We start from the raw sequence: 23,444 nt of genomic DNA on the forward strand, positions 1-23,444 counted from the left end.
ACGCAAAAGTGACCCGTTAAGAGCAAAGCAGCCAACACATTGTGCCGAAATGGAACGAGTATTGACTAGCTACCTACAAACGCGAGCCAGGGCTTAGCTTTCGCGATCAAAAGCAACATACCCATACATACATACATACATACATGCTACAACATACCCCACCCGGCTCTGATACAACATGTACCTCGCCGCCATCTTGGAAAAAACATCCTCGTGCTCAAAAACAGCGGACAGCTGGAGAAATCCATTTTCACTCACGCAGCCTTAGAACCTACCCTCACCACCGCTACGGAGATCTTTCAAATTCGTGCACATCTAAATGCCCAAAACACACATTTTCCTGCAACTTATTTTTTTAGAATGACATTAAAAAAACATAAAATCGGCTCTCACCTTGAGACGCGTCCACCCAGCCACACGACAGAACAGGGAAAGATGGCGCCCGGAAAACCTCGTCGGCTGGTCGTGTCACGAGCGCTATCTATTGGATAAGTTTGGCACAATTCGCCCTGATACAACTTGGACATGATACAACTCACCAGTCACCCCGCTCTCCCCTACTGGTCCGCCGACCGCCAGTGCTGCTGTCTTTATTCTGTCAGGTTATCTAACGGCGCTATGGGCATGTAGGTACAGCATTGCAGTAGCAAATGCTTAATCTAAATGTGCGGTGGCATTTTCCCATGCTTAGTAGGAAGCGCTCGACGTCCCTTCCGTACGTGTCGTGGAAGGGACGTGTCTGACTGTTATTGACGCACATCAACTAGATGGATCTTGATTGTAGCATTTCGCAGCAGCGTTTCGTCGTTCAGCGGCGTAACGCCTAGCCAGCTCTCGTTTCGAGGGGGTGGTACTTTGCTGAGGAGCATGAGTGGTCACGCTGCATCGTGAGCCAGATGAAGCCGGAGGGCAGACCGTGTACCGTACATTTGCGTACATGATTTTGTCCCACGAACCTAAGCGATGCGCATTTTTGTCCACAAATTTACCTAATGTATACCCAGCATGCCTATTAGTCGTTAGGGGGCAGCACCGGGCGTGGTGTATTGCGTAGAGGGCAGGACCAAGGCCCTAAATACAGGCAGGACCTATGCCACGAAACTTGCTCCAATTCCGTTTTCATCGTGGAAGTAATACGCTGAATGGAGGATCATACTTTGATGTCCAACTTACGTACCTACAACATAAAAAAATAAATACCTCAAGGCTCAAGAATACTGTGATCATAGCAGTAGCTCGTGCTCGGCAGTGAAATCATGAATAGTGCTCATATACCGGATTTAGTGCAAAATGAGCTACCACACACCCATTTATTATGCCAGATCTGGCATCGCCTCTATACTAACTAAAATAGTGCGGAATGACCGGATATACCTGTGTTTGACAGGAATTGCCTGCGAAAAGACGATAGTGCAAACTGAACTTATGATAGTGCAAAATAACTGAAATTTAGGTACTGAAAAAATTATCCCCCATTATTTATCCACTCAGACAATGGAGAGCAGACAGCAATAGTCTGTTCAAATTAGGGTGTGGGACACTACCCGCTGCAGATATCAATGAGTTCTGTTACCAATCAAAACAGTCCGAAACAGTAAGCAGAACTACTGAACATAATAATGTCCCTTTTGCGCCATGAACGAATAAAAGATACCAATAACCTGCTGCTAATTGAAAAATATTGCGAAAAATCTTTAATTAGCAATTTTGTAATCTTCGTTTCTTTATCATCAGAGTCAGTCACACTTCTTAGGTCTGCCCAAACATTTTTTCTTCATGTTTGAGTACTCATCTGGTCATATATTTAAATTTTCATATGTATTGTTGTGAAAAACTAATCAGAATATCTTACCATCTAGCTGGCAGAAAGCGCCAGCGCGTCCCCGGTGGCCTCGCCTCGTTCGGGAGATGGGAAGTCGGAAGTCGGAACTAGGTCGGAACGGTGTGAGCCAATCCATTCGAGGTAATTCAGCAGAAATCCCAAAATACCTACGGCCTTAGCCCTTATATAAGCCAAATGAGTAGTTGGACAGTTGGACTGCACCAACTGATGCCCATGGCCGTCTCAGTGTGTTGGCTTCAGGCCATCATCTTATTGATTCCATAAATTGATGCCTAAGCGCACTAGCCTCACAAAACAATATAGCTTTGTTTCAGATTCGCAGTGGGCAAGGGAGAAAAGCAAATATGCACGCGTTTTGGCATCATTCATTCATTGTGTAGTCGAGTCTGGCAGCACACTGGCCGTCGCTGGAGCTCCTTGGCCGCCGCCGGTGCAGGTTGTTGGCAAAGTTAGAGAGCAACTCCGGAGCCAGTTCTTGAACAGTGAGATCAGAGTTTATCCGCATTACAACCCAAATGTAGACCTTATTACAGGGGTCTAAATGTTGACTTGCAAATGCTTTTTTCAATCCGCAACGCCTCAAGAACAGCCAAGTTTGGCTTTACCTAATCGCACACCCGATTGTGACGCGATCGAGATCTTTCAGACGCCCTAAATCGGAACGAATTTAGTTTCCCGTGCAATGATCGCTAAAATGGGCGATTACAACGAGGACGTCACTCGAATGACACGCATATACCTTATGAGTGAAAAGTCAGCCACACGGCAGCGTAACCCAATAAATTATTTAACCCGCGCCCTGCTGGGGGGGGGGGGGTGTTTGAACACCCCCCCTTGTGGTTTTTCGCGAATATCTCAAAAACGGCGGCGCGGAGCGCCGCCGTTTTTGGTACACCTTATCATACATCAATTCTACACATGTTGTGAAAATTTCAGACCAAGGTCATTCAAGGTCAGGTCACCAGGTCACTTGAAGTGACCTCACCTCATAAAAAGTTTCAATGTCTGTCATAGCTACACCGAGTGACCGATCGCTTTGAAACTTTCAGCGATTACTAAGAGCAATAGCATGTACAAAATTTATATCTCAGAATTTTGATATCGATGACCTAAGGTCAGGTCAATTTTGCGACCTCCCCATTATAAGTCAATGGGAGAAAATTGAAATGCGCCTCTTTTGGACGAAAGACATTATAAACACTCCCAAACACCGAATTACAAGTAATTTAGACACACTGAACATGAAAATGGTGTCCGTGACCCTTGTTTATGCCCTGAGGTCATCTTAGGTCACGAATGGTATCTAACAGTTTTTCGCAAATAACTTTTGATAGAGGCATGCTAGAGCGATGAAAACGCCTTAGATGTGTTCAGCTCGACGATACGGATCGACTGATATGCAACATGACCCTTTCCGGTCAGGTCATGACCTTGACCTGAGGTCAAATTTTCAAGTTGACCTTTCAAGGTCAAGTTATAGTTCATTCGATGCGTCTTGACGAGAGAAACATGATGCCGGTAAAAGTAAGCTCGTATAAGGCTTGGGTCAAAAGTTATTGCAGAAAAACTGTTTCCGAAAAAATCGGCTATTTTTGCAGTTTTTGCCCCCTGCAGGCAAAACCGTTGACGTTAGGTCAAATCTGAGGGAATTACTCAGAAAGGGCGTTAATAGGGCTATCGAATGCGCTTTTCCGCGGCGCTGTAGCTCTATTGGTTCCCGAGTTATGCGTTGGCTTCTTGGAAATTTTCGACATTCGACCTGGAAATCGGCGAAATTTTGCCTTCAATGACCTCTGGTGACCTGACCTTTGACCTGACCAAAAAATTGACCGAAGTGATTTCGTCATTATTTTTTACGCTCTTTCGAACGCCGCCTTCCGCGTATCGCTACGTGGCCCAGGAGCCGAGTTACAAGGGGGGGTGTTCAAACACCCCCCCCCCCCCCAGCAGGGCGTGGAAATCCAGGACCCCCAGCCGGGCGCGGGTTAAGCAACCATGCGTTACAAGATACGATTCATGATCCGTAAAAGGGTAAATATGTTCCACTATCAAATTTTGCATTTTTTTAACATGGTACAAAGTCATCCACGGTCGTAAAACGTAAACTTTGAATTGTATTAGCTTTCACAGGAATGTCCACAAACCTGTTCAACGTACAATTTGCAACAATATACAGGACATACCCTTTTCAAAAGAATCATAATGAATAAAGCGGCACTACTAACACAATATACAGCGATAAAGGGCAAAATAATTAGATGAGTCGATATTGTCATATTTAATAACGCAAAACTATTAAACTACATGTTCTTCACCAAAAGAAATGCAAACGCTTGGAAGAAATCTAGCAATAGCACAATAAAGAGGCATCGCCAAACAGATCTAGAGGAACAAACGATTTAATACAAATTTTATACGGGACACTAATTGAAAAGTACGCCCCAAAATCAGTGCAACGACTATGGTGTAATTCATGACTGTGAAACTAATACAAGGGAAAGACACTTCATCATGTTCTAGGATATGACAATACACTAAGCAGCCCCGCTCATATACTATGATCATACACGGCTGCGCAGCATCCGCAGGTTGCTGGAAAATTCGGAGCGGTATTAGTAAAGCATGAGTGAACTGCGAATCATGGCCACGGCGCACCCGGCAGCGGGCGCCACTGATGTGCGAGCAGTACTCGGGCGATAGAAAAACACCCAGCGCGTGTGAATCCGTTCCCATGACTTCTTTGAATATGACAGGATGGCGCGAAGCCCCGCTCGGGCGCGCCGCCGTCTGCGCACACTGTGTCCACTGAACGGTGTGGCCATCCACTGACTAGTCGTAGTCAGCCCAGCGAGGCCGGCGTTCATAGGTAGAGCGGCCGGTACGGCGGCCGGCTGCCCAGCTTGGCGCGGCAGATGGGACACTCGCGGCGCACGCGGACGGCGCTCCTGAGGCACGGCTCGCAGAACCAGTGTCCGCACCGGGTCACCAGAAATCCGCACTGCTGCTCCTTCAGAGCGACCACCGACTCCCAGCAGACAGGGCACTGCAGGCCGCCGGACGCTGCCGCACGAGACATACGCAGCGTCACGCAGAATTCGACACAAACATTACACAGCCAGTGCAGCAACACAAGAACAAATCCGTACGTTTTGACTACTAAAGCAGAAGTGTGATCTTTTAAACAAATTGTCATGCTTTGAAAGATATGACCTTCCTGTTGTGTATGAAGAAATAGTATGCAGTGCTCTAGCGAGGAACATCTTGATATATGTAGTTAGGATTTTAAATGACCTTTTCCTCGATAATTAATTGGAAATTCAATAAAAAGTAAATATTATATTGTTTGGCAAATTTTCGAACAGACTTCCAAAGTGTTTATATTGTCATTGTTGTCACCTTTTTTTAATGCTACGCGATCTATTCATCACGACCACGACCAAAACGAACCATGTATATATTTGTGTGGGTGTGCTCGCATATTACTTTTGATGGTCATGTGTGTACGTATATGTGTATAGGTGAATTCGGAACAGCTTGGGATATGATCGATTAAGTTCAGATTCCTGATTTTAAGAACACCACCTTGTACATCACGTGAGAATTCAAAAAATGTAGCTTGGCGGCAGGGTATATTGAATTAGGCTTGGCGGCAGTTATAAAACTTCGTTGTCAATTGTTTCATGTGGCTTGAGAATGAACTGTTGTTCGAAAATTTGCCAAACAATATAATATTTACTTTTTATTGAATTTCCAATTAATTATCGAGGAAAAGGTCATTTAAAATCCTAACTACAGATATGACCTTCCCGTTCAAAGATCTGAATTCCGCTTTTGAAATTTATCCTCCAGTTAATTCCCCAGGTGTCAGCAATACCTCACATACGCATTGATTTCCTGTCGGAGATCGGACCAGCAGCGACACAGCGTGCGACTCTGACTCACCTCCGGCCGGCGAGGACGACCGACTGCTGGCCGCCGGCTCGCTGCGCGGGGGGGAGTCGGGCACCATCTCGGCCAGAGTCGGCGGCAGCGGCCGGGGCGGCGGCCGCGCAGGCGGCGGCGGCGGCGGCGGCGGCGGCGAGTCGTCCAGGTACACGGAGCGCCGCGTGCGCACAGGGCCGGCCGTGTCGCGCTGCTGCCAGGCGGTGCCGATGGCGTCGGCCGCCGCGGCGCGCCGCTGCGCCAGCAGCCGCTCCAGCTCGTCCAGTTCGGCGCTGAGCGGCCGCGCCAGGCCCTCAAACCGCAGCCGGCGGCCGGCCGCCAGCTGCGCCACCACCGCCGACAGCATGCCGTGCGTCTCGCGCAGCTCGCGCAGGCGGCGCTCCACGTTGGGCCGCGGCGCGCGCGCGTTCACCTCCCGCACGTGGCTCTGCATGACACGGATGTCGATGGTGAGGTCGGAGAGCTCCGTTTCCAGCCACGTCTCGGTGTTGTTGCGCGGGTAGTCGGTGGCGGCCACCGGCACGGGCGGCGGTGATGGCGCCAGCGCCGGCGGCGGTGTCGGGGGACGCTCCCGCGGCACCGGGTCCATCACCATGCCAACAATGTCCATCTGGAACGACGGAACCGATCAGTCACTGGAGACACCAGGGAGGCCCCGAAACAACCCTGTCAGTACTCATCAACGGAAACCGTGTGGGATATTAATGAATCGATAAAAAGATCGGTAGGTATCGGCGCTAAGGCTAAGCTCTTATCAGGATTCGGATTAACCGGAAATGTCTTGACATATGTATATATGCCTCTCAAATTCATAACCGTTTAATGTTGTTTGTAATAGAAAAGATTGCAACAAAAATTCCAACGTTAAGCTAATGCGCACCGCGGATAAGCTAATAAGCTCCACATTAATTCAAGCTCAGTCACTGGTGTGCGGCGTTCAGCTGACCTCTGGCCGCTGCAATGGCGCCACGATCGGCGGCGCTGCCTCGCCCACGATGAGCACCTCTCCATCCGAGTCAGAGTCCAGGTCACATGTGAGGTCAATGACGCTCGTCGACGCCCGACGCCGCTGCGACGTCCGCCGTCTCTGTAACAGGAAAAAACAACAACAACACAGATTAAGCCGAGGGTGTCACGGAATGGTATTCTGGTCAACAAAATGAATAGATACAGCATAAACGTGAAAGAACTTACTGCACACTAGTCTCGAAATATATCATAGAAAAATAAGTTTTAGAAAGAAATGTTTATCGTCAGCACACTTAAGTTGCTATTTACTTAGTTATTATTTAGTTATTTTCACTTAAGAACTACATAACTGAAGTAACAGTGCCAAACAGACATTTTCACGATCTATGCCAAATATCCGCTTAGTGATCGACTTATGCTATACCGAATAACCAAAACAAGCAGCCAAACGGATTATGAACGTACCGTGGCCATGGTGCTCTGCTTCTAATCCAAAAAGGACGTCCTAAATCAGATGAAATGACGCTGAAATAGAAATAGCTTCGTCAGATATCAAGCAAACTGCTAAATGTGTTTTGACCACCCGTTTCGTATATGCATTTGTTATCGTCGGCACCTGAGCCATTTCGCAATGGCCGACACTGAAAGTTTGGGCTGCTGGATCATGGAAGCGGGAGGTGGCAGCGGTTGGTATGACGAGCTGTGCCGCCCTGCAGCCTCCGCCGTACTTAGCACATCTAGCTAACTAAATGATGCTTGTGTCATGGCGTGACACTTGGGTTAGTGGGGTGCAGAGTAAAAGACATATGTAAGACTTCGCAGTTTCGTTCTCATATTCCCACCCCATGTACGGCCCTCCAGCAAAAGAGTGGTTGGTTAGCCTATGTGCTTTCGGTGTAATAACTTTAACCCTCGCCCGTAAACGGCGATCTGCCACCTTCGCCCATGCAGGGGGGGGGGGGTTGGTGCGACCCCCCCCTTGGCGTTTGAAAACGGAGCGTCGTAGAGCTTAGCGGAAAAGACCAACGGATTGCTCTCGCCGAGATCTCGCGATTGGTGGTATATTTTTTGGTCCTAGGTCAACATTTGACCTACTTTTGACCGGTCAAAGGTCAAATTTTCGGAAAATAGACTTTTTCAACTTTCCGCGGCGATTGCGGCAAAACGGTGGGAGATATCGACTTGAAACCTTCACTATCGTGTTCCTTGATCAATTCTCTATCGTTTGGTATGTATTTCGTTTCCCTAGCTCTAAAAATGGCGCGTTGGGAGCGCCGGAAGTCGGCAAGGTCACAGTCGGCGGCAGAAATTCGAAAAATCAAAATTTAAATTTTTGAAATCTGATTGTATTTTTGGTTTTGGAAGGTCCATTTGCTCCCTATAGAAGCTAATATTGCTGCATATTCCCATTGAGGTGACAAGAATTAGCAAAATAGTGGTTCGGGCGCTTTTCAAAAATAGTACCGGACGCTGCTCCTCTTGTGACGTCATAGCTCCGTGACCTGACCTGACCCGGTCAAGTTTCTTATAGCATATGATAGCCAATACTTGCCCCAACATGCATGGGAAGTTTCATCACGATCCATCAACCGATGTCCGTACCACCGGCAGGAAACCTCGGGCGTTGGCACTCAGTTTGTGAAAATCCGGCCGGAGGCTGTTCCCTTTGTGACGTCATAACTCCGTGACCTGACATGACCCGGTCAAATTTTTTTTATCAAAAGATGCGCAAGGGTTGCCCCATAAGGTACCCAAAATTTGGCGGCGCTGCGCGCCGCCGTTTTTGCACTATTTCCGAAAAACCTCAGGGGGGGGTTGCACCAACCCCCCCCTACATGGGCGAGGGTTAAATAACAGAGACACCCCTGTAAAATGACTCAATAGAAATGAGAAGAGGGTTCGTGCACACATTTCGGCAGTGGTTTTCAGCAGTCATTAGACGTATTCATCAATGCAGATCGATTATTGTGATGTTGGCAACCAACCACTTAATACCTGGAGGGCCGTACCTACGTAAGGCCTACGCTGTCCTGGACGAGAATGAGCTCAGGCTCAGGTGCGACCAATACACGACTCACTCTTACCTGTTTAGTGGTGCCCACCACTTGGCACCCTACGTGCATCTCTCTGTCGATTGTCGAACATATACCGATAAGCGGCACGGTACTAGCTACCTTTTGAGGGACGGTGTCAACTTACCGCCTATCTACTTTACGGGATCTCGACTCCCCTACTGCAAATGGACTTTTCTTCGAGATGGTGACTCAGCGTTCACTATCACTTATTTGGTACTTGATTGCGCTGTGAGCAGGTATTAACCGATATACTCTCCGGGTCACAGACGCAGAAATTTCTGTTCAGGTATTAGTTAAATCGTATAATATAGACATCATTCGATAGATAATTTGCATTTAGTAAGAAAAATGTGCATAGGCGCGGGAGCCGGGGGGGCAGTGGGGGCAGCTTGCCCCCCCAACTCTGGGGCCGTGGGGGCGGTGCCCCCACAGCTTTGAGACGGAATACCACACTTTTTTTTTGCAAATGTTTTCTTTTTTTGTTGAAAAAGCCGAGGGGTGAAAAATAAGTGGCCTAAAACCGGTGAGAAAACTAGATTTGGGGGTACCCTAGGTTAATCTCTATTATGGTGTGCCCCCCCAGTCGGAAAGTAGTTCCCGCGCCCCTGAAAATGTGTCATCTGATCAACAGCTTTCAGCATAAGCAAACTAATAATACCTTACCTATCTCTATCGCAATTTTGATGTCAGTCGAGCATAGGCGTCGCCAGAGATTTTCGGTTCGGGGGAGGGGCAAAATCAACTTTTGTGTTAAAACTTGCCTTTCCCCAGTCTTTACTCACTCGTTTTACGTATCATTCGACGCACAATGGTGCGAGGAATCCGATGGTGACAAAGGTTTCCTTCTAGCTATGACATGTAATTTTTTACAGAAAAATTCGAAATTTTGAAATTTCAGCACAAAAACGACTGGTAGAATCACGGTAGAATTATAGTATATAGTGGCTGCGATTGCCGACGCACTGCAGAGGGCCCCTGTGCAGACGCTCGACGCTCATGATCATTACCCAGAAAAAGATGAAAAACGCTCCATTTAATCGGATCACCCTGCTAAAATCTCCATTCACGCATGCCTGCAGAGGTTTTACGTGAAATGCATAGGACTTATCCCAGCCGCCGATCGTAGCTAATTTGGGCATTCCGCGGAGAGTGAATGTCGGAAGTGTGAATCGGAAGTAATTCATCTTTGCTCCAGTGAGAGTAAGTGTTTTGTTCACTCGAGTGTGAACAAAAGTTTCTCGTTTTTCATGTGAAGGGAAGCGCGGCAAACGCGAACAAAAACTGCTAAACGGAACCAAAAGTTACGCACGGCATAGCGGCAAGGGATCCCTTAGAGATAGGTTTGGGACTTCCAGGCCATTTCAGGCCACTCAGGGTCAGTGCTGACTCTCAGAAGCATGCTTAGGGTCCCGGAGATCGGCGTGGGTCACCTCAAATATTTACGTGTACGTGGTGCTTTAGGGCGAGCCCAAGGTGGGGCCCTCAGAAGCCAGTGTGGGCGGCGGGCGCTAAGAGACTAGGCCCAGGGTGACCCTGGAGCCCTCGGATAACAGTGTGAACCCTCGGGGTCTGTGTCGAATCCCTAAGGACCCTACGTAAGGACATAATAAACATGTGTTGCGGACCTCAGAGGGACACGTGAGCTGTGACCCATCAGATTCCGGCTTGGGGTTAGCAAAGTCTGTCGCCTCAAAAGTTTGGCTGAACTATCAGAGGCCAGTTAAGGTTCTCAGAAATGTTCGAAGGCTCAAATATCCCTGTATGGGCCCTCAGAGAACATGGACACCAGTGGGACTTTCAGAGGCCTGTTTGGGCCCTCTGAAGGCTTCTTTAGGGCTCAGTGGAACTCCTTAGAAGCCTTTGTTTAAAGCAAGCTCATGGGCCCTGCGACACTTGTACGGTACTTGCGCCTGTCGCAGACATTTGACGAGAGTTGAGAAAGGCCCCGAAGATTTCGTTTCACGCTTTGAACGAAAATTGTGTCACCAGTCACCACTCCAAAACTTATGAAAATCAGCTGTAAAATGCAATAAAGAACGAACTAGGAACATGAAATGAATCACAGCATTGACGTTTCCGAGTCTGGACTCGGAGTCTTGAAGATTTTGCCGACTGCGAGTCAGACTCTGGTTTGAACTGCTTGCTGCCACCGAGTCTGACCTCACAGGCATTCTCAGAAAGGTACTCCCATTTTTTCCCGACTCCAAAATCTCATCGGATCTGTATCGATATCAGGGGGTGCCCAGTCCGAGGTTGGGGGGGGGGCAAGCTGCCTCGCTTGCCCCCCCCCCGTGGCGACGCTAATGCAGTCGAGCCGCAAGGTCTCCTGGCCTGTTGTGAGCTGTTGCAAATGCCTGTTGTCAGCTGTTGTAAAATAACATTACATAAGCCAAGTTATAAGACATGACGACGTTGACGAATTTGTACTATTTGGTGGGAGGCAGGCATCCTATCCTAGGTTTGGTAAGGTTTGGTTAGGTTAGGTTAGGCTAGGTCCACGGGCCTTACAATGAACTACGGGCAACCAAAGTAAATATAGAAATATAAAACCACTCGGGCAACCACATGTGTTGTAAATGTCTCATTCACATAGCACATAGCTTACAGTGAGTGATGACATAAAGTAACCGTGATGTAAATCGACCGCTGATATCAGTGTCCTGATTTTAGTGAATTTGGGTGGAAAACCACACTAAAATGGATTCCCTTTGTGACGTCCTGGAAAGCCAAACGACATTCCTGACAGATGAAAGCCACCAGATATATCAAATACCAAAAAACGAACAAAAAGAAATGTCCCCTCTGAAGCCCTGAAACAAAAAATAATGATGATGTTGTGACCAAAAAAATATAAGGATTATAGATAGGAGGGTAACAGAAGACAGCAGTGAGTGTCACTGCCTCTTGAGTTTCAATTGTACGGACAATATATGCTACATGTGGTACCGTTTAGCGTTTAAGGGGTTTTCAGTGGCTTAGGTTCAGCGCCGATAGACATTCTTTGAAATAGTGACGTCTTTGTGGCAGTTCAGTCACACTCTGAAAAATCATTTCGGGACGCTGGCTGATGTCATGTTGGCTGATAAACAAACAAGGGGCGAACAGGGCCCAGGACAGGTTAGCTAATGTTCATTTATCCTGGTTGAAAAAGCCATACAAAGATGAAAGATTTGTCCAGATCTGTCCTGACTCCTGGGCCCTGTTTCACTGCCCGACGCTGTGTGCGCTGCAGCGCGCTGGGAGCTAAGGCATACCCCTGACGTCGCTCGAATGACGTTGCATACGATCCATTGACTTATGATAAATCTTGTTAGGAACAGAGGTCTATGAAAACCTAGTATGAATTGAGCAGAAGTTTGAGTGCAAATGCTACTAACGTGCTGATGAGTGACGGCGCTGGCGGCATGGTGCGCTACCATTTGTTTGACATCATAGCTTAGCGTCAGAGTGAAGTTTGTTGGGAATTAGTATATATTAGGTCCGAGTGGACAATTGTGACGCAGTTGATACAAATATGCAACAGCAAAAAATTTAGGTTTTAGGGTAGGTTAGGTTGTAGGTTTTAGGTTTTAGGTTGGTAGGTTTGTAGGTTAGGTTAGGTTGTAGGTTTGTAGGTTGTAGGTTGGTAGGTTGTAGGTAAATAGGTAAGGTTAGGTCAGGTTTGATTATGTTTTTTCTTTTATTTCCAGGACATATAAGTATCATTTTTGGATTCAGGATGTCAAATAATGTAAGAATATGAAAACTTTATCTTTTTACAGTTACTCGGACTCAATGTATACTTTTACCATTTGTTGATATTGCCACGGAAACCCAACGCACCAACGCGCGCAGCACACTACAGCGCTCTGCCTTGAAACACCGCCCTGGTCCTACATTTATATAGGTTATTATATAAATTATTACATTTATATAGGTTTATATAGGTCCGCCACTCGCCAGTAATTGGCCAGTAAGTACTGCGCGTCGCGCGGCGCAATCGTACCAGTGCGGTGTCAATAGCTTTGCCTTTGCCTTACCCGTTAGAAAGGCCCTTGCCTCTCGAAAGATAACAAATACCTACCTGCCCTAGGGACCCTCCCACCTTCAAAAAAGTTAATGAATTGGCATGAAAGTGATGTCGTTCGGTTCAGAAAGAGCAAAAACGAATATCTACCAAATTTCATCGAAAAATATTCACCGGTTTTCAAGATATTAGACTTTTACTTTTGTTTACTACTTTTGTTTAACAAACCTACCAACCTAAAACCTAAAACCTACAACCTAACCTACTCAGCTTCTCGAAACTGTCGAAGACTGGACCCGTGCACTGGAGGAAGGTGACCCTGTGGATGCCCTTTACCTGGACTTTAGTAAGGCGTTTAATTCTGTGCCTCACCAGCGCCTGTTATTGAAGCTCCAATCCTGCGGCATTAGGGGTCGGCTGCTCGAATGGATAAGGGCCTTCTTGACTGACCGACAGCAGCGTGTGTCGATAAATGGGGCAAAGTCAGACTGGGTTCCTGTCACCAGTGGCGTACCACAGGGAACGGTCCTGGGCCCGTTGCTGTTCCTGGTCTTTGTCAATGACCTGCCCGCTTGTGTCTCGTCAGGGCTAAAGTTATTCGCAGACGACACGAAGCTGTACAGAAGTGTCGGCCAGGCTTCAGAGTCGGAGGCTTTGCAACGAGACCTCGATGCCCTGCTCGGATGGTCTGAGAAATGGCAACTTCCTTTTAATCAGTCGAAGTGCAAGTCTCTTCACCTAGGTCCTCGAAACGCCAATCACCTGTACCGTATGGGAGACACTATGTTAGAGCAGACGTTGGTGGAAAAGGACCTGGGGGTCAAGATAGACCACCAGCTCAAGTTCCGGGAACAGGCTGCCGCAGTCGTGGCCAAAGCGTCACACATTCTGACAGTCATTCGTCGATCTTTCGGAGTAATTGATGAGACTACGCTTCCAACACTCTTCCGGACCATGGTTCGCCCCCATCTCGAATACGCCAACGCGGTCTGGGGACCCTTCAACCGAGAAGACCAGAAACGCATTGAACGGGTACAGCGACGGGCCACGAGACTGGTTGCCAGCATCCGCCACCTGCCATACAAGGAGAGACTCCGGAGCCTGAATTTGCCATCGCTCTACTATCGGCGCCGACGAGGCGACATGATCTCGGTTTACCAGGTGCTTCGACGGGGAGTGGATGTTGACCCATCTCAGTTCTTCACTGCGGCGACGACGACCAGAACTCGAGGGCATGAGTGGAAGCTGTCCAAGCCAAGGGCTGTCTCCAGAGTGCGGCGGAACGCCTTCAGCATACGAGTCCTGAACGACTGGAACTCTCTGCCATCCGCTGTCGTCGATGCGCCCTCAGTCAATAGCTTCAAGGCCAGGCTTGACGAACACTGGGCTCACGCCAAGTACACCATACATTCCAACGACTGATGCAGTGACACACTGACACAAAGCTCGTCACGTCCGGATCCAAGAGGCCAAAAGGCCTTCCTAAATTCCGCATTTTATAAGTATAAGTAAGTAAGTAAGTATAAGTATAAGTTTACTTTTTGGGATCTCCGCTGTTCCTAGCGACTTTATTTGAAAGTGCGGCATTTTTTGCGCGCAAAGCAGCATATACCACCGCGTGCTACAAAACGTTTTAGTCAAACATTTAACGGACGTTCGAAAGCCTGATGACGTCATCAGACTCCCGTAATGGTTAAGAGATAGGGACCACGCTGGTCCCACCCTGCAAGTAAAGGGAAGAAATTTCTTGAACACCATAAAGCTGCGGGGGTTGCGACCAGGGCCCTGTTTCACCGGTGATAGCAGCAAGCTGCTATCACGTTTCGCGAGCTGACGTCATATCGTGACGCCATACTGTTGTCGTAATGGGTAGTTCCGGCGCACGATTGCCGCGACCTTGGCGGCGGCATTAAGTGACGTATGAGCCTAAAAGTAAGAGTTTACGCAGTCATGATAGTATATATATTTTTGATATATATTTTTTCAATATGATGTATTTAAAAGAAGTTGGGTTTAGGAAAAATTTTGACATTAACTTCGAATATTTAGCTGATTACGTAAAACAATATTGCGGCAATCGTGCGCCAGAATTGCCCCTTACGTCAGCAGTATGACGTCATCACATTACGTCAGCTCGCGCAATTTGATAGTAGCTTGCTGCTATCACCGGTGAAACAGGGCCCAGGATAAATGGGCCCTGTTTCACCGGTGATAGCAGCAAGCTGCTATCACGTTTCGCGAGCTGACGTCATGTCGTGACGCCATACTGTTGTCGTAATGGGTAGTTCCGGCGCACGATTGCCGCGACCTTGGCGGCGGCATTAAGTGACGTATGAGCCTAAAAGTAAGAGTTTACGCAGTCATGATAGTATATATATTTTTGATATATATTTTTTCAATATGATGTATTTAAAAGAAGTTGGGTTTAGGAAAAATTTGGACATTAACTTCGAACATTTAGCTGATGACGTAAAACAATATTGCGGCAATCGTGCGCCAGAATTGCCCCTTACGTCAGCAGTATGACGTCATCACATTACGTCAGCTCGCGCAATTTGATAGCAGCGTGCTGCTATCACCGGTGAAACAGGGCCATGGTGGTTTCTGAGCCTGGCCGCAAACTTGGCTATCTCAACCAGTGTTGCCGTCCTGGTACTATAGTACCAGATCTGGTACTTTTTCGACATTTCTGGTACGGAGGTACGCCTAAACGAAATCTGGTACTTTTTCGTCGAAATGCATTTTTTGGCATTTTAATATTTCTTTCAATTTTTTCTTTTAGTCAGGAGGGATGGTGTTTCTAACTTTCTCATCATAATTTGTCATACATCGGATTCGGAATTATTAATACCTATTCCTGTTGTGTGCTAGCAGAAGTAAACAAGTGGAAAATTCGCGCGCCACGCCGGCTGCCAAGGGCGGGCCGCCGGCTGAGGTATCTTGGCCGGCTGCAGGCCGAGGCATTTGTTGTGTCCAAGGCAATATAAGAGGTTGTGTCATGTTGGGAATTGATCGGGCCCAAATGCAACGATTTGTGGTGGCTCGTAAGCTGAGATACCAATAACAAATAATTGGGAATTGTAGTTGCATTGTGAACAGTGAAATGTGAGTTCCGTCGACGGTCGAAGGGCTAAGGAAAGAGGCTAGTTTGAATCAGTGTCCAAAATTGTGCGATTTCGTTGGAAAACTAAATGACACCCAACAAATAATTTTCCATTTTCACTAGCATATTACGGTGGTATTTTTCGGATTATGGGTGCAAGCTAGGATCCTGGGCGCAATTTCCAGTCTCAACTGGAATGCCCCCTCTCGAAGGCAGGATTTCGATTTCTCTACCAATTTTAGAGAAATCGAATTACCTACCAATAATTAGGTAGGTATACCTACCTATTAGGTAGGTATTACCTACCTATAATATATAGCTATTAATACCTATTAGGTAGGTATTAGGTTACCTACCAATTTTAGGTAGGTATGCAATTCGGGAGCCTGCAGAAGAGCGCCTTTCTGCCTTTCAAGGGGCGACGCGGGGAGACGAATGGGTCGAACTACTGGCTCAAATGAGCCATAAATTACTTGCTGGCATGAATATACCGAAATTTTGGTTATTACGAGCGAGCGAGCGCAGCGAGCGAAGTGAGTCTTTTCAATATAACGGAAAAATCTCAGTATGAGCGGCCCGGCCCGGCCCGGCCTGTAACGCTTTTGAGAGGCTTATATCTCAGCAACCGCTGGACCGATTGGCCTGCGGTCTTTTTTGTTGGGTAGCCCCATCCCTTCTACCCCGTAGTTGACTACTTTTGATACATCTCAGTGACCGTCGTGGCACGTGCCACGTGAAAAGTCAAGGGTGTTCAAGCTGTTTTGCAAAAGTAGTGATTTTGAGAGGCTCATATATCAGCAGCCGCTTGGGTGATTGACTTGCGGTAATTTTTGTAGGGTAGCTGCCTCCCTTCTACCAAAGGCCGGATACTCTTCATCTATGTGAGTGACCCCCACTGCACGTGCAAAATACAACAATAAGAGGTGCCAAATTTGTTCCCATTTCAGTATCTCGGTAATTACTGGGGCGATTTCGCTGAAACTTGGCATACAGGTAGGCAACCACCAGGCAATGCATTCCCATGTGTTGCGGTTAGGGTGCTACTGCACGTGCGCACGTGCAGGGGGCGTTTCCAGATCTCGAGAACGGCTGGGCCGATTGCGCTCAAATTTGGTACACGGTTGGGGACCGGTTAGTAGGGTGCCGTGCAAAAGTCATTTTGGACCCCGTTTGCACGTGCGCTCGTGCAGAATGCCGCTTCCAGATCTCAGGAACGGCTGGGCCGATTGCGTTCAAATTTGGTACACCGCTAGCGACCGGTTAGAAGGGTGCTTTGCACAAGCCCGTTGGAAGTACCCTCTCGCCCTTCTGCACGTGCAGGGCTCACTCTCTCGCTCGCTCGTCCTTCGCCCAAAAGGCGTTTTACTGGTTTTTAAACTTTAAAGTACTGAATTAATAACAAGTTGACCTACTACGATCTGGTACGGTACGCAGCCAGAAACAGCTAATCTGGTACGATTTGGATGCGATCCTGGTACGCTGTAAAATCTGGCCGCGGCAACACTGATCTCAACTCAAAACTAATGTTAAGGTGGGAGGGTCCCTTTAACCTTGCAGATCACGGCACCTCCACAAATCCTTTCCGTCGAGTTGCCGTTGAAGCGGATATGAATCAAAATTAATTCTTCTTTTGATCTGCGTGTTATTTTTTGTGGGATTTGCTTTCAATCGAGAACAAGGTTCGAAGCATTCGAAGGACGGCTGTCATTTGACGATGAGCTTTGGTGTTTGTCATAAGTGACGTAAAATTTGAACTGGTATATGAATTTTTGCAAGCTCACATACTTTTTTCAAAAAGCTTCATGAAATTCATGAAATACGAAGCTGAATAAATAAATCGTACATTGGTGCACAAAAGCTGATTTTTAACCTGAATAGTATTTATATTTACGTCAAATATCATCAAATTTGTATGTTCTAAGGGTCTGTTCGGTAGCATAAATACAAATATTGCGTGAATGAGACAAAACATAAAAAAGCTGTTGTTGTTGGTTGTGTGGTATTGGTGGCGGCGCTGTCTTGTTTCGCTTTTGTGGAATTTTGAAAGACACCACTGCACTTTCTCCTCAGACCAAAGTGATAATGGAGCTAGACTGTCGAGTCCTCCAAAATGTTGTACCAGTATCACTTCCAAGTTCCAAGAAATAGTAGTAAACCTTGGGAGTTGAGACCTCCACTAGTCAGCCGGAGCCCCTGCTGCTTCTGTTATATAACATTAACATGGACATTGAACATTGATGAATCCCAGAGGTCATGGGCTTAACCCTATTCCTGGCGGGGGGGGGGGCCTCAGGAGCCCCCCCCCCTGAGGTTTTTTGGTTATTTCTCCCAAACGCGTTGAGCTAGGAAGCTCAAATTTTCTGACTTTTCCTAAAAGGCTTCTACGCAACATGTCTGAAAATTTTGAGTTGATCTGACCTCAGGTCAGGTCACCAGAGGCGGTTTGGTGACCCTACCTCAGAAAAGTTTGCAATCACGCCAGAGCTAGAGTTTTTGACCGATCAGTTTCTTCTCTTCAGGCTTTAGTTCAGTTGGGGAAACTACGAGGAGCCAAGCAAAAATTGGATTAGCCAATCAGCGGCTGGAGTGGGCGGGGCGATGACCATATATGGTCATAAAATCAGACAACTTCATCTTTTCAATGAATTTTAGCATTCAAATGAAAAAATAAGGCATAAGAATGTTTTTTAACCACACAAGGCCTACACTCACCCGATGCATAATTAACTGGCGGCTCTAAATCGCAGAGTTACAACGCAAGGTCAAACCGTGATTGGCAAATATGGCGGATTGAAACAGACGCGCCAAAAAATGTAAGCAGTACCGTGGTTTAAAAATGTCATTATTTTTATTATTTTGTTTATGGTTTTTCTAATTTAAGTTAATTTATTATTTTAGAATTAAATATTTTTGTTTATTGTAATTAAATTAAATCTTTTAACAATTTTCTTTCATAAAACCAATCCATTTATTGAATTGGCCAGCTGATTGTGACGCCCAGAACCTGCAGAAAAGCCGTTTTCCTATCGCCATTTTCGAGTCAATTCGCCGAATTTAATCAAATCACACTAATTCCTAGTGAAAAATGGAAGCCTCTTCTCTCCAATAAGTGGACGCGATACCGCAAGTACCGGCTTGTTATACCGTTTTTCACCCTTAGTAGCGGGGGCTGCATTTATGCCCATATATGGTCATCAAAAGTCCATTTATTGACCAATCCATTTTTTGACATTCGCCTCGTAGTTTCCCCAACTGAGTTAGGGTACCAGTATGTGCAATTTGTATATCTCGGAATTTTGATATCGGTGACCTAAGGTCAGGTCAGTTTCGCGACCTCCCCATTATAAGTCAATGGGGGAAAAATCAACTCCCTGTTTTTACCACTAAAACGGGTCGGAATGGCCCCATATACCATACATGACTTCATATACGATCAACCTTCACTACCTTGAGGTCTGTTTTGCTGTTGGGCAGCTGTGAGGTCATGTGACGTCATCAAAGGTCACCAAAGGTTTTTGGCCAATAACTCCGTACAGGAACAAGATACAGACGCGTGGATGGTCTCATTGTGTTCAGCTCGTCAAGACGCATCGAATGATATACATGATGACCTCGAGGTCACGTGACCTGAGGTCAACCTTTGACCTTGACCTTTCGAGGTCAACATATATATCATTCGATGCGGATTGACGAGAGGATCACGATGATGCCCTTAGTTTGTTCCTATCTTGACTAATTCGAAAGTTATTCGAGAAAAACTCTCCATATCTAGCGCCGCCATTTTGAGTTTTTCGACCCCTGTGACGTCATCTTTGACCTGACCTGAAAATGACCTTAGTAAAAATTGTAGATCTTGACCGTGCGTATCCGATGCCGTTTACCGCTTGTCGCTATCTTGCTTCGTTCTCGAGATCTCAGGGGGGGCCGAATCGGCCCCCCCCCCCCGCCAGTTTCTTGTCCCGCCGGAGCCCGCCAGGAATAGGGTTAAGTGGCCTATATAGGCTTGCTCTATCGTCTAGATGAAAGTGGGCCCCTCGTGCATGGAGACTAACTGAACCATACTGATTGCTGATACGAGTCTATGCAAGAGAGACCTCTTTTTATCCAGATGATAGGGCAAGCCTTCATATAGCCTTGGCATAAGCTACTGAAGCCCCAAGCATCATAAATAGCCAAAAGAGCATGGTTTATGCCACATTCTCAGGATTAGGAGTCCATCCCAAAAAGGCATCACTTAAAACATTGGGTGGCTTACTGAAGCAAAGTTATTGAGTGGTCCAGTCCCTATGACCCCCCCCCCCCCCCCCATTGGCAGAGCCCCTGTAAAAGTGAAATTGTCAAAATAAATTTTGCATGAGTTTGAGCCATGCATGACTTGAAAGTTATTCCCAACTTGTTATTTATCATTCAAGTTATTTTAAAGATTCCCACCTCCATTGTCCAGTCAAATTCAGTCAACCAATGGAAATCCAGGCTGAGACTGCCATCACTTACACTGGCATGTGTCCTGCCACTCCTGCCACAATGTAGTCCATAACAATTAACATATGCTTATCACTCCAAAAGAGAGCTAGAGCCTTACAGCTGTCAGAGCCTTACCCCATATTGCCCACAGATAGACCAAGTCTGGCATCTAAAGCTGGTAGACAGATTTGGCCCAGGGCCCAGAGTTATGGAACTTCATTCAGTCAGCTGAACAGTGAATACCTCAACCTGAAATACAGTCTTTTCGCTTGGAACTTCAACATGACAACCCTTGTGCATTTGGTGAATGATGGAGCAAGTTTTTTCAGCTTGAATGAAGTTTAGTACCTACTAGAAGGAACAGTTTGTTTCATTGTCTTGGTCCCAAATCCCAAACCCTGCAGCTTCTAAACAGTGGCGATTTGATTCAACTTCATCCCTCCAGTTACCTGGTGGTGGCAGATGATCCTTCCCTGGTTCCATAGTTTAATGCTTGCTTTCCGGTTTCCTTTTCCAGACTGTGGAGTCACATATTTAAAAAAAAGAATGGCGACAGTGCTGATCCAGGGTGCCTCGCGCGGTCTGGGGCTCCAGTTTGCTCGTGCGTTGGCCGCGCGGGACTCTGTGACCACTGTGCTGGCCACGTGCCGGCGCCCGGAGCAGGCTGAGGAGCTGCGCTCGCTGCCCAAGGTGCAGGTGCTGCCGCTGGACGTCACCAGTGAGACGAGCGTGGCGGCGGCGGCCCAGCAGGCGGCGGCGGCCACTGCCGGACTCGACCTGCTCGTCAACTGCAGCGCCATTCTGCACCCCAGCGGCCGCGGCGAGACCAGTCTGCGGGACGTGAGTCTGGCCGGCCTGCAGGAGACGTTCAACACCAACACGTTCGGCCCGCTACTGGTGGCCAAACACTTTGCGCCGCTGCTGCAGGCGGGTTCAGGCGCGCTGGGAGTCCAGTCGGAGGACGCCAAGCAGCGGCACGCCGCCGTGCTAGTCAACATGACGGCAAAGGTCGGCTCCACGACCGGTGAGAAGCCACTCGCCGTCGCCCGCACAGCTGGGGTCTGCGCGTGCATCGGACATGTGGACCGTGTGTCTTAATATTTTCATGAGATTCAACTGTCGGTCCGCCCTTGTGGACCGGCAGCGCGTATGTAAAGGCCGCCCCACACTGGACCTCGCATGCGGGTTGCGAGTTTTTGGGTTTTCGGGTTTCTTCAAAATAAAACAATACAATCTAGGCCGAGTGACCCACACTACCATCTAACAAGCGAGTCTGCATGTTTTTAGCTCGCGAGCGACCTTGCATTGCATTCCAAAAGTTGATTTTGAGTCAACTTTCGATTTTCCTCGCTGCGAGGTCTGCGAGTTCTGCGAGGTTTGCGGGTTTTTCGTTGGAGCCGAATTTTGGTTCGTTGCGCTGGTATTGCGACTATATGTAAGTTTCTGAAGGTGTACCGGCTTCACTGCATTCATGAAGTTACCATAAGGAAACGGTCTAATCACTCTATGAATTAGTATTATGCCCGCAAACTCAAAACCCGCAAACCCGCAACCCGCATGCGAGTTCCAGTGTGGGGCGGCCTTAAGATACAGAAACAGGAGAGAGGGAGTCGAGACGGGCACCACGGGTCACCCCGTCTGCATTGTCCGTCGTGCTTCTGCTCCTGCCCTGTCGACCAGCGTGTCACTGTGGGAGTGGTTAAATGCTGACATTTGTTGACATGCTGGCCCATACTGTGACCTGAATTACCGTAGTTGCATTATTTCTTTCTAGAAAACGTTCTCGGTGGCTGGTACAGCTATCGCATGTCTAAGGCTGCCCTCAACATGGCGACCAAGAACCTCAGCATCGAACTGGGACGGGGACGGAAGAAGGTGCTGTGTGTCGGTCTCCATCCTGGTAAGCCCTTCACTCGCTGTCAGAAGAAAAAATGTTTCACACTGTGTGATACATGCCAATACTTTCACGAAGCTACCACAGTCTTGTCATAGCTACAGTATGCAGCGCCTGTAATCGATATACCGAGGAAAAATACATACACGAGTTAGCACGCATCCGAAGGCAGATTCTTGACGGGTTCGCATGAGTTTTACTGAAACGCGCCTCGCGTGGGTCATCTGTGCAGCTGTTAACATTCGTTTCTCCCACCAGGCACGGTGGATACGGACCTGTCTCGGCCCTACCACAAGAACGTGCCGGCCGGCCAGCTGCTGTCGCCGGAGCGGTCCGTGTCCCACCTGCTGGCCATCGTGGACCGGCTGACGGTGGCAGACTCCGGCCGGGTGTTCGTCTGGAGTGGGGAGCCGCTGGCATTCTAAGCACGCTGAGCGAATGACGGCGACACTTTTCGGGCCGGACGCTGCTGTGTGTGCTGTTTGATGTGCTGCGTTCATGGACGTAGATGAAGCATGTGAGTGGATGAACGCTAGCGAGCCGTGCAATACAGTGATGTGTAGGGAAGATACAGACTAAAAGGAGCTGCTTTTTTTGCGCAGGAAAACACATAAACTTGTAGCATCGATCAATGTGCCGCGAAGATAGCTCCAACAATGCAATGACGAGTTATTCCTCGTCTCGTCACTTGTTTGATTTACCGTTATTTCGTATTGGATTTTTATATCTATTTTATTTCTCATATACACGTATTCTATTCACTGATGCGAATGTTGCTTTTGTGACTTGCAAAATGCCATATCTCTGTGCATCTTCATCGACCATACGTTGTACAACTGGCTGTCAAGATGGACTCGTACGCAATATTGAAACTACTGTGTAGTGCTCCATGGTTGCTGTGTAAAATAGCAAAGACTATTAATCACTTCCGAGTTTGCTGAGATGAGTCGCCAACACTTTAAACACCAACTGTTCTAAAACTGCCGGTGATTTCGAAAATCGAAGCACACATGTACTAATGTGCTACAAACGTCGTGACTGAACAGCTCCCAGCCCATGAGCTAAATACAAACATCGTGACCTAGAACAGCTCCCAGCTCAGGCGATAGTGCTAACGCCGATCGTGGTCCCGCTGACGCGTCTTTCAC

General features: G+C 47.5%; 2 protein-coding genes across 23 annotated transcripts; one reads left to right on the forward strand and one right to left on the reverse strand.

The window, feature by feature from the left end:
- Positions 1-3,937: 3,937 nt before the first annotated feature.
- On the reverse strand, positions 3,938-17,596 carry LOC122378649 (WAS/WASL-interacting protein family member 3-like). 18 transcript variants are annotated; one of them, XM_043359925.1, is made up of 6 exons: positions 11,435-11,510; positions 8,954-9,107; positions 7,220-7,279; positions 6,732-6,872; positions 5,786-6,395; positions 3,938-4,903 (listed from the first exon to the last, which is right to left on the reverse strand). In XM_043359925.1, the coding sequence occupies exons 3-6, from the start codon at positions 7,226-7,228 to the stop codon at positions 4,704-4,706; spliced, it is 960 nt and encodes a 319-aa protein (XP_043215860.1). In that variant the 5' UTR covers positions 7,229-7,279; positions 8,954-9,107; positions 11,435-11,510; the 3' UTR covers positions 3,938-4,703. The 18 variants fall into 18 exon arrangements, with proteins under 18 accessions (XP_043215860.1, XP_043215849.1, XP_043215854.1 ...); XM_043359914.1 differs by lacking the exons at positions 8,954-9,107; positions 11,435-11,510 and adding an exon at positions 17,506-17,596; XM_043359919.1 differs by lacking the exons at positions 8,954-9,107; positions 11,435-11,510 and adding an exon at positions 17,489-17,570.
- LOC122378652 (C-factor-like) lies at positions 17,469-23,221 on the forward strand. Of its 5 annotated transcripts, none has more exons than XM_043359935.1 (4): positions 17,469-17,617; positions 20,920-21,426; positions 22,177-22,302; positions 22,555-23,221. In XM_043359935.1, exons 2-4 carry the CDS (start codon positions 20,949-20,951, stop codon positions 22,719-22,721), a joined length of 771 nt encoding a protein of 256 aa, XP_043215870.1. In that variant the 5' UTR covers positions 17,469-17,617; positions 20,920-20,948; the 3' UTR covers positions 22,722-23,221. The 5 variants fall into 5 exon arrangements, with proteins under 5 accessions (XP_043215870.1, XP_043215871.1, XP_043215872.1 ...); XM_043359936.1 differs by having other exon boundaries at positions 17,540-17,556; XM_043359937.1 differs by lacking the exon at positions 17,469-17,617 and adding an exon at positions 17,631-17,675.
- The last annotated feature ends 223 nt before the right edge of the window (positions 23,222-23,444 follow it).

This window comes from Amphibalanus amphitrite, unplaced genomic scaffold (assembly GCF_019059575.1).
Source record: "Amphibalanus amphitrite isolate SeventyFive unplaced genomic scaffold, NRLGWU_Aamphi_draft 000063F_arrow, whole genome shotgun sequence".
Classification (NCBI taxonomy): domain Eukaryota; kingdom Metazoa; phylum Arthropoda; class Thecostraca; order Balanomorpha; family Balanidae; genus Amphibalanus; species Amphibalanus amphitrite.

Coding starts and splice junctions, on each gene's coding strand:
- LOC122378649 (XM_043359914.1), bottom strand. Junction 6,396..6,731: donor CGCCATTGCAGCGGCCAGAG/GTCAGCTGAACG, acceptor CCGTCGTTCCAG/ATGGACATTGTTGGCATGGT. Junction 4,904..5,785: donor GTCGTCCTCGCCGGCCGGAG/GTGAGTCAGAGT, acceptor CTCGTGCGGCAG/CGTCCGGCGGCCTGCAGTGC.
- LOC122378652 (XM_043359934.1), top strand. CDS start 20,865: ATGATCCTTCCCTGGTTCCATAGTTTAATGCTTGCTTTCCGGTTTCCT. Junction 21,427..22,176: donor AAAGGTCGGCTCCACGACCG/GTGAGAAGCCAC, acceptor ATTTCTTTCTAG/AAAACGTTCTCGGTGGCTGG. Junction 22,303..22,554: donor GTGTGTCGGTCTCCATCCTG/GTAAGCCCTTCA, acceptor TTCTCCCACCAG/GCACGGTGGATACGGACCTG.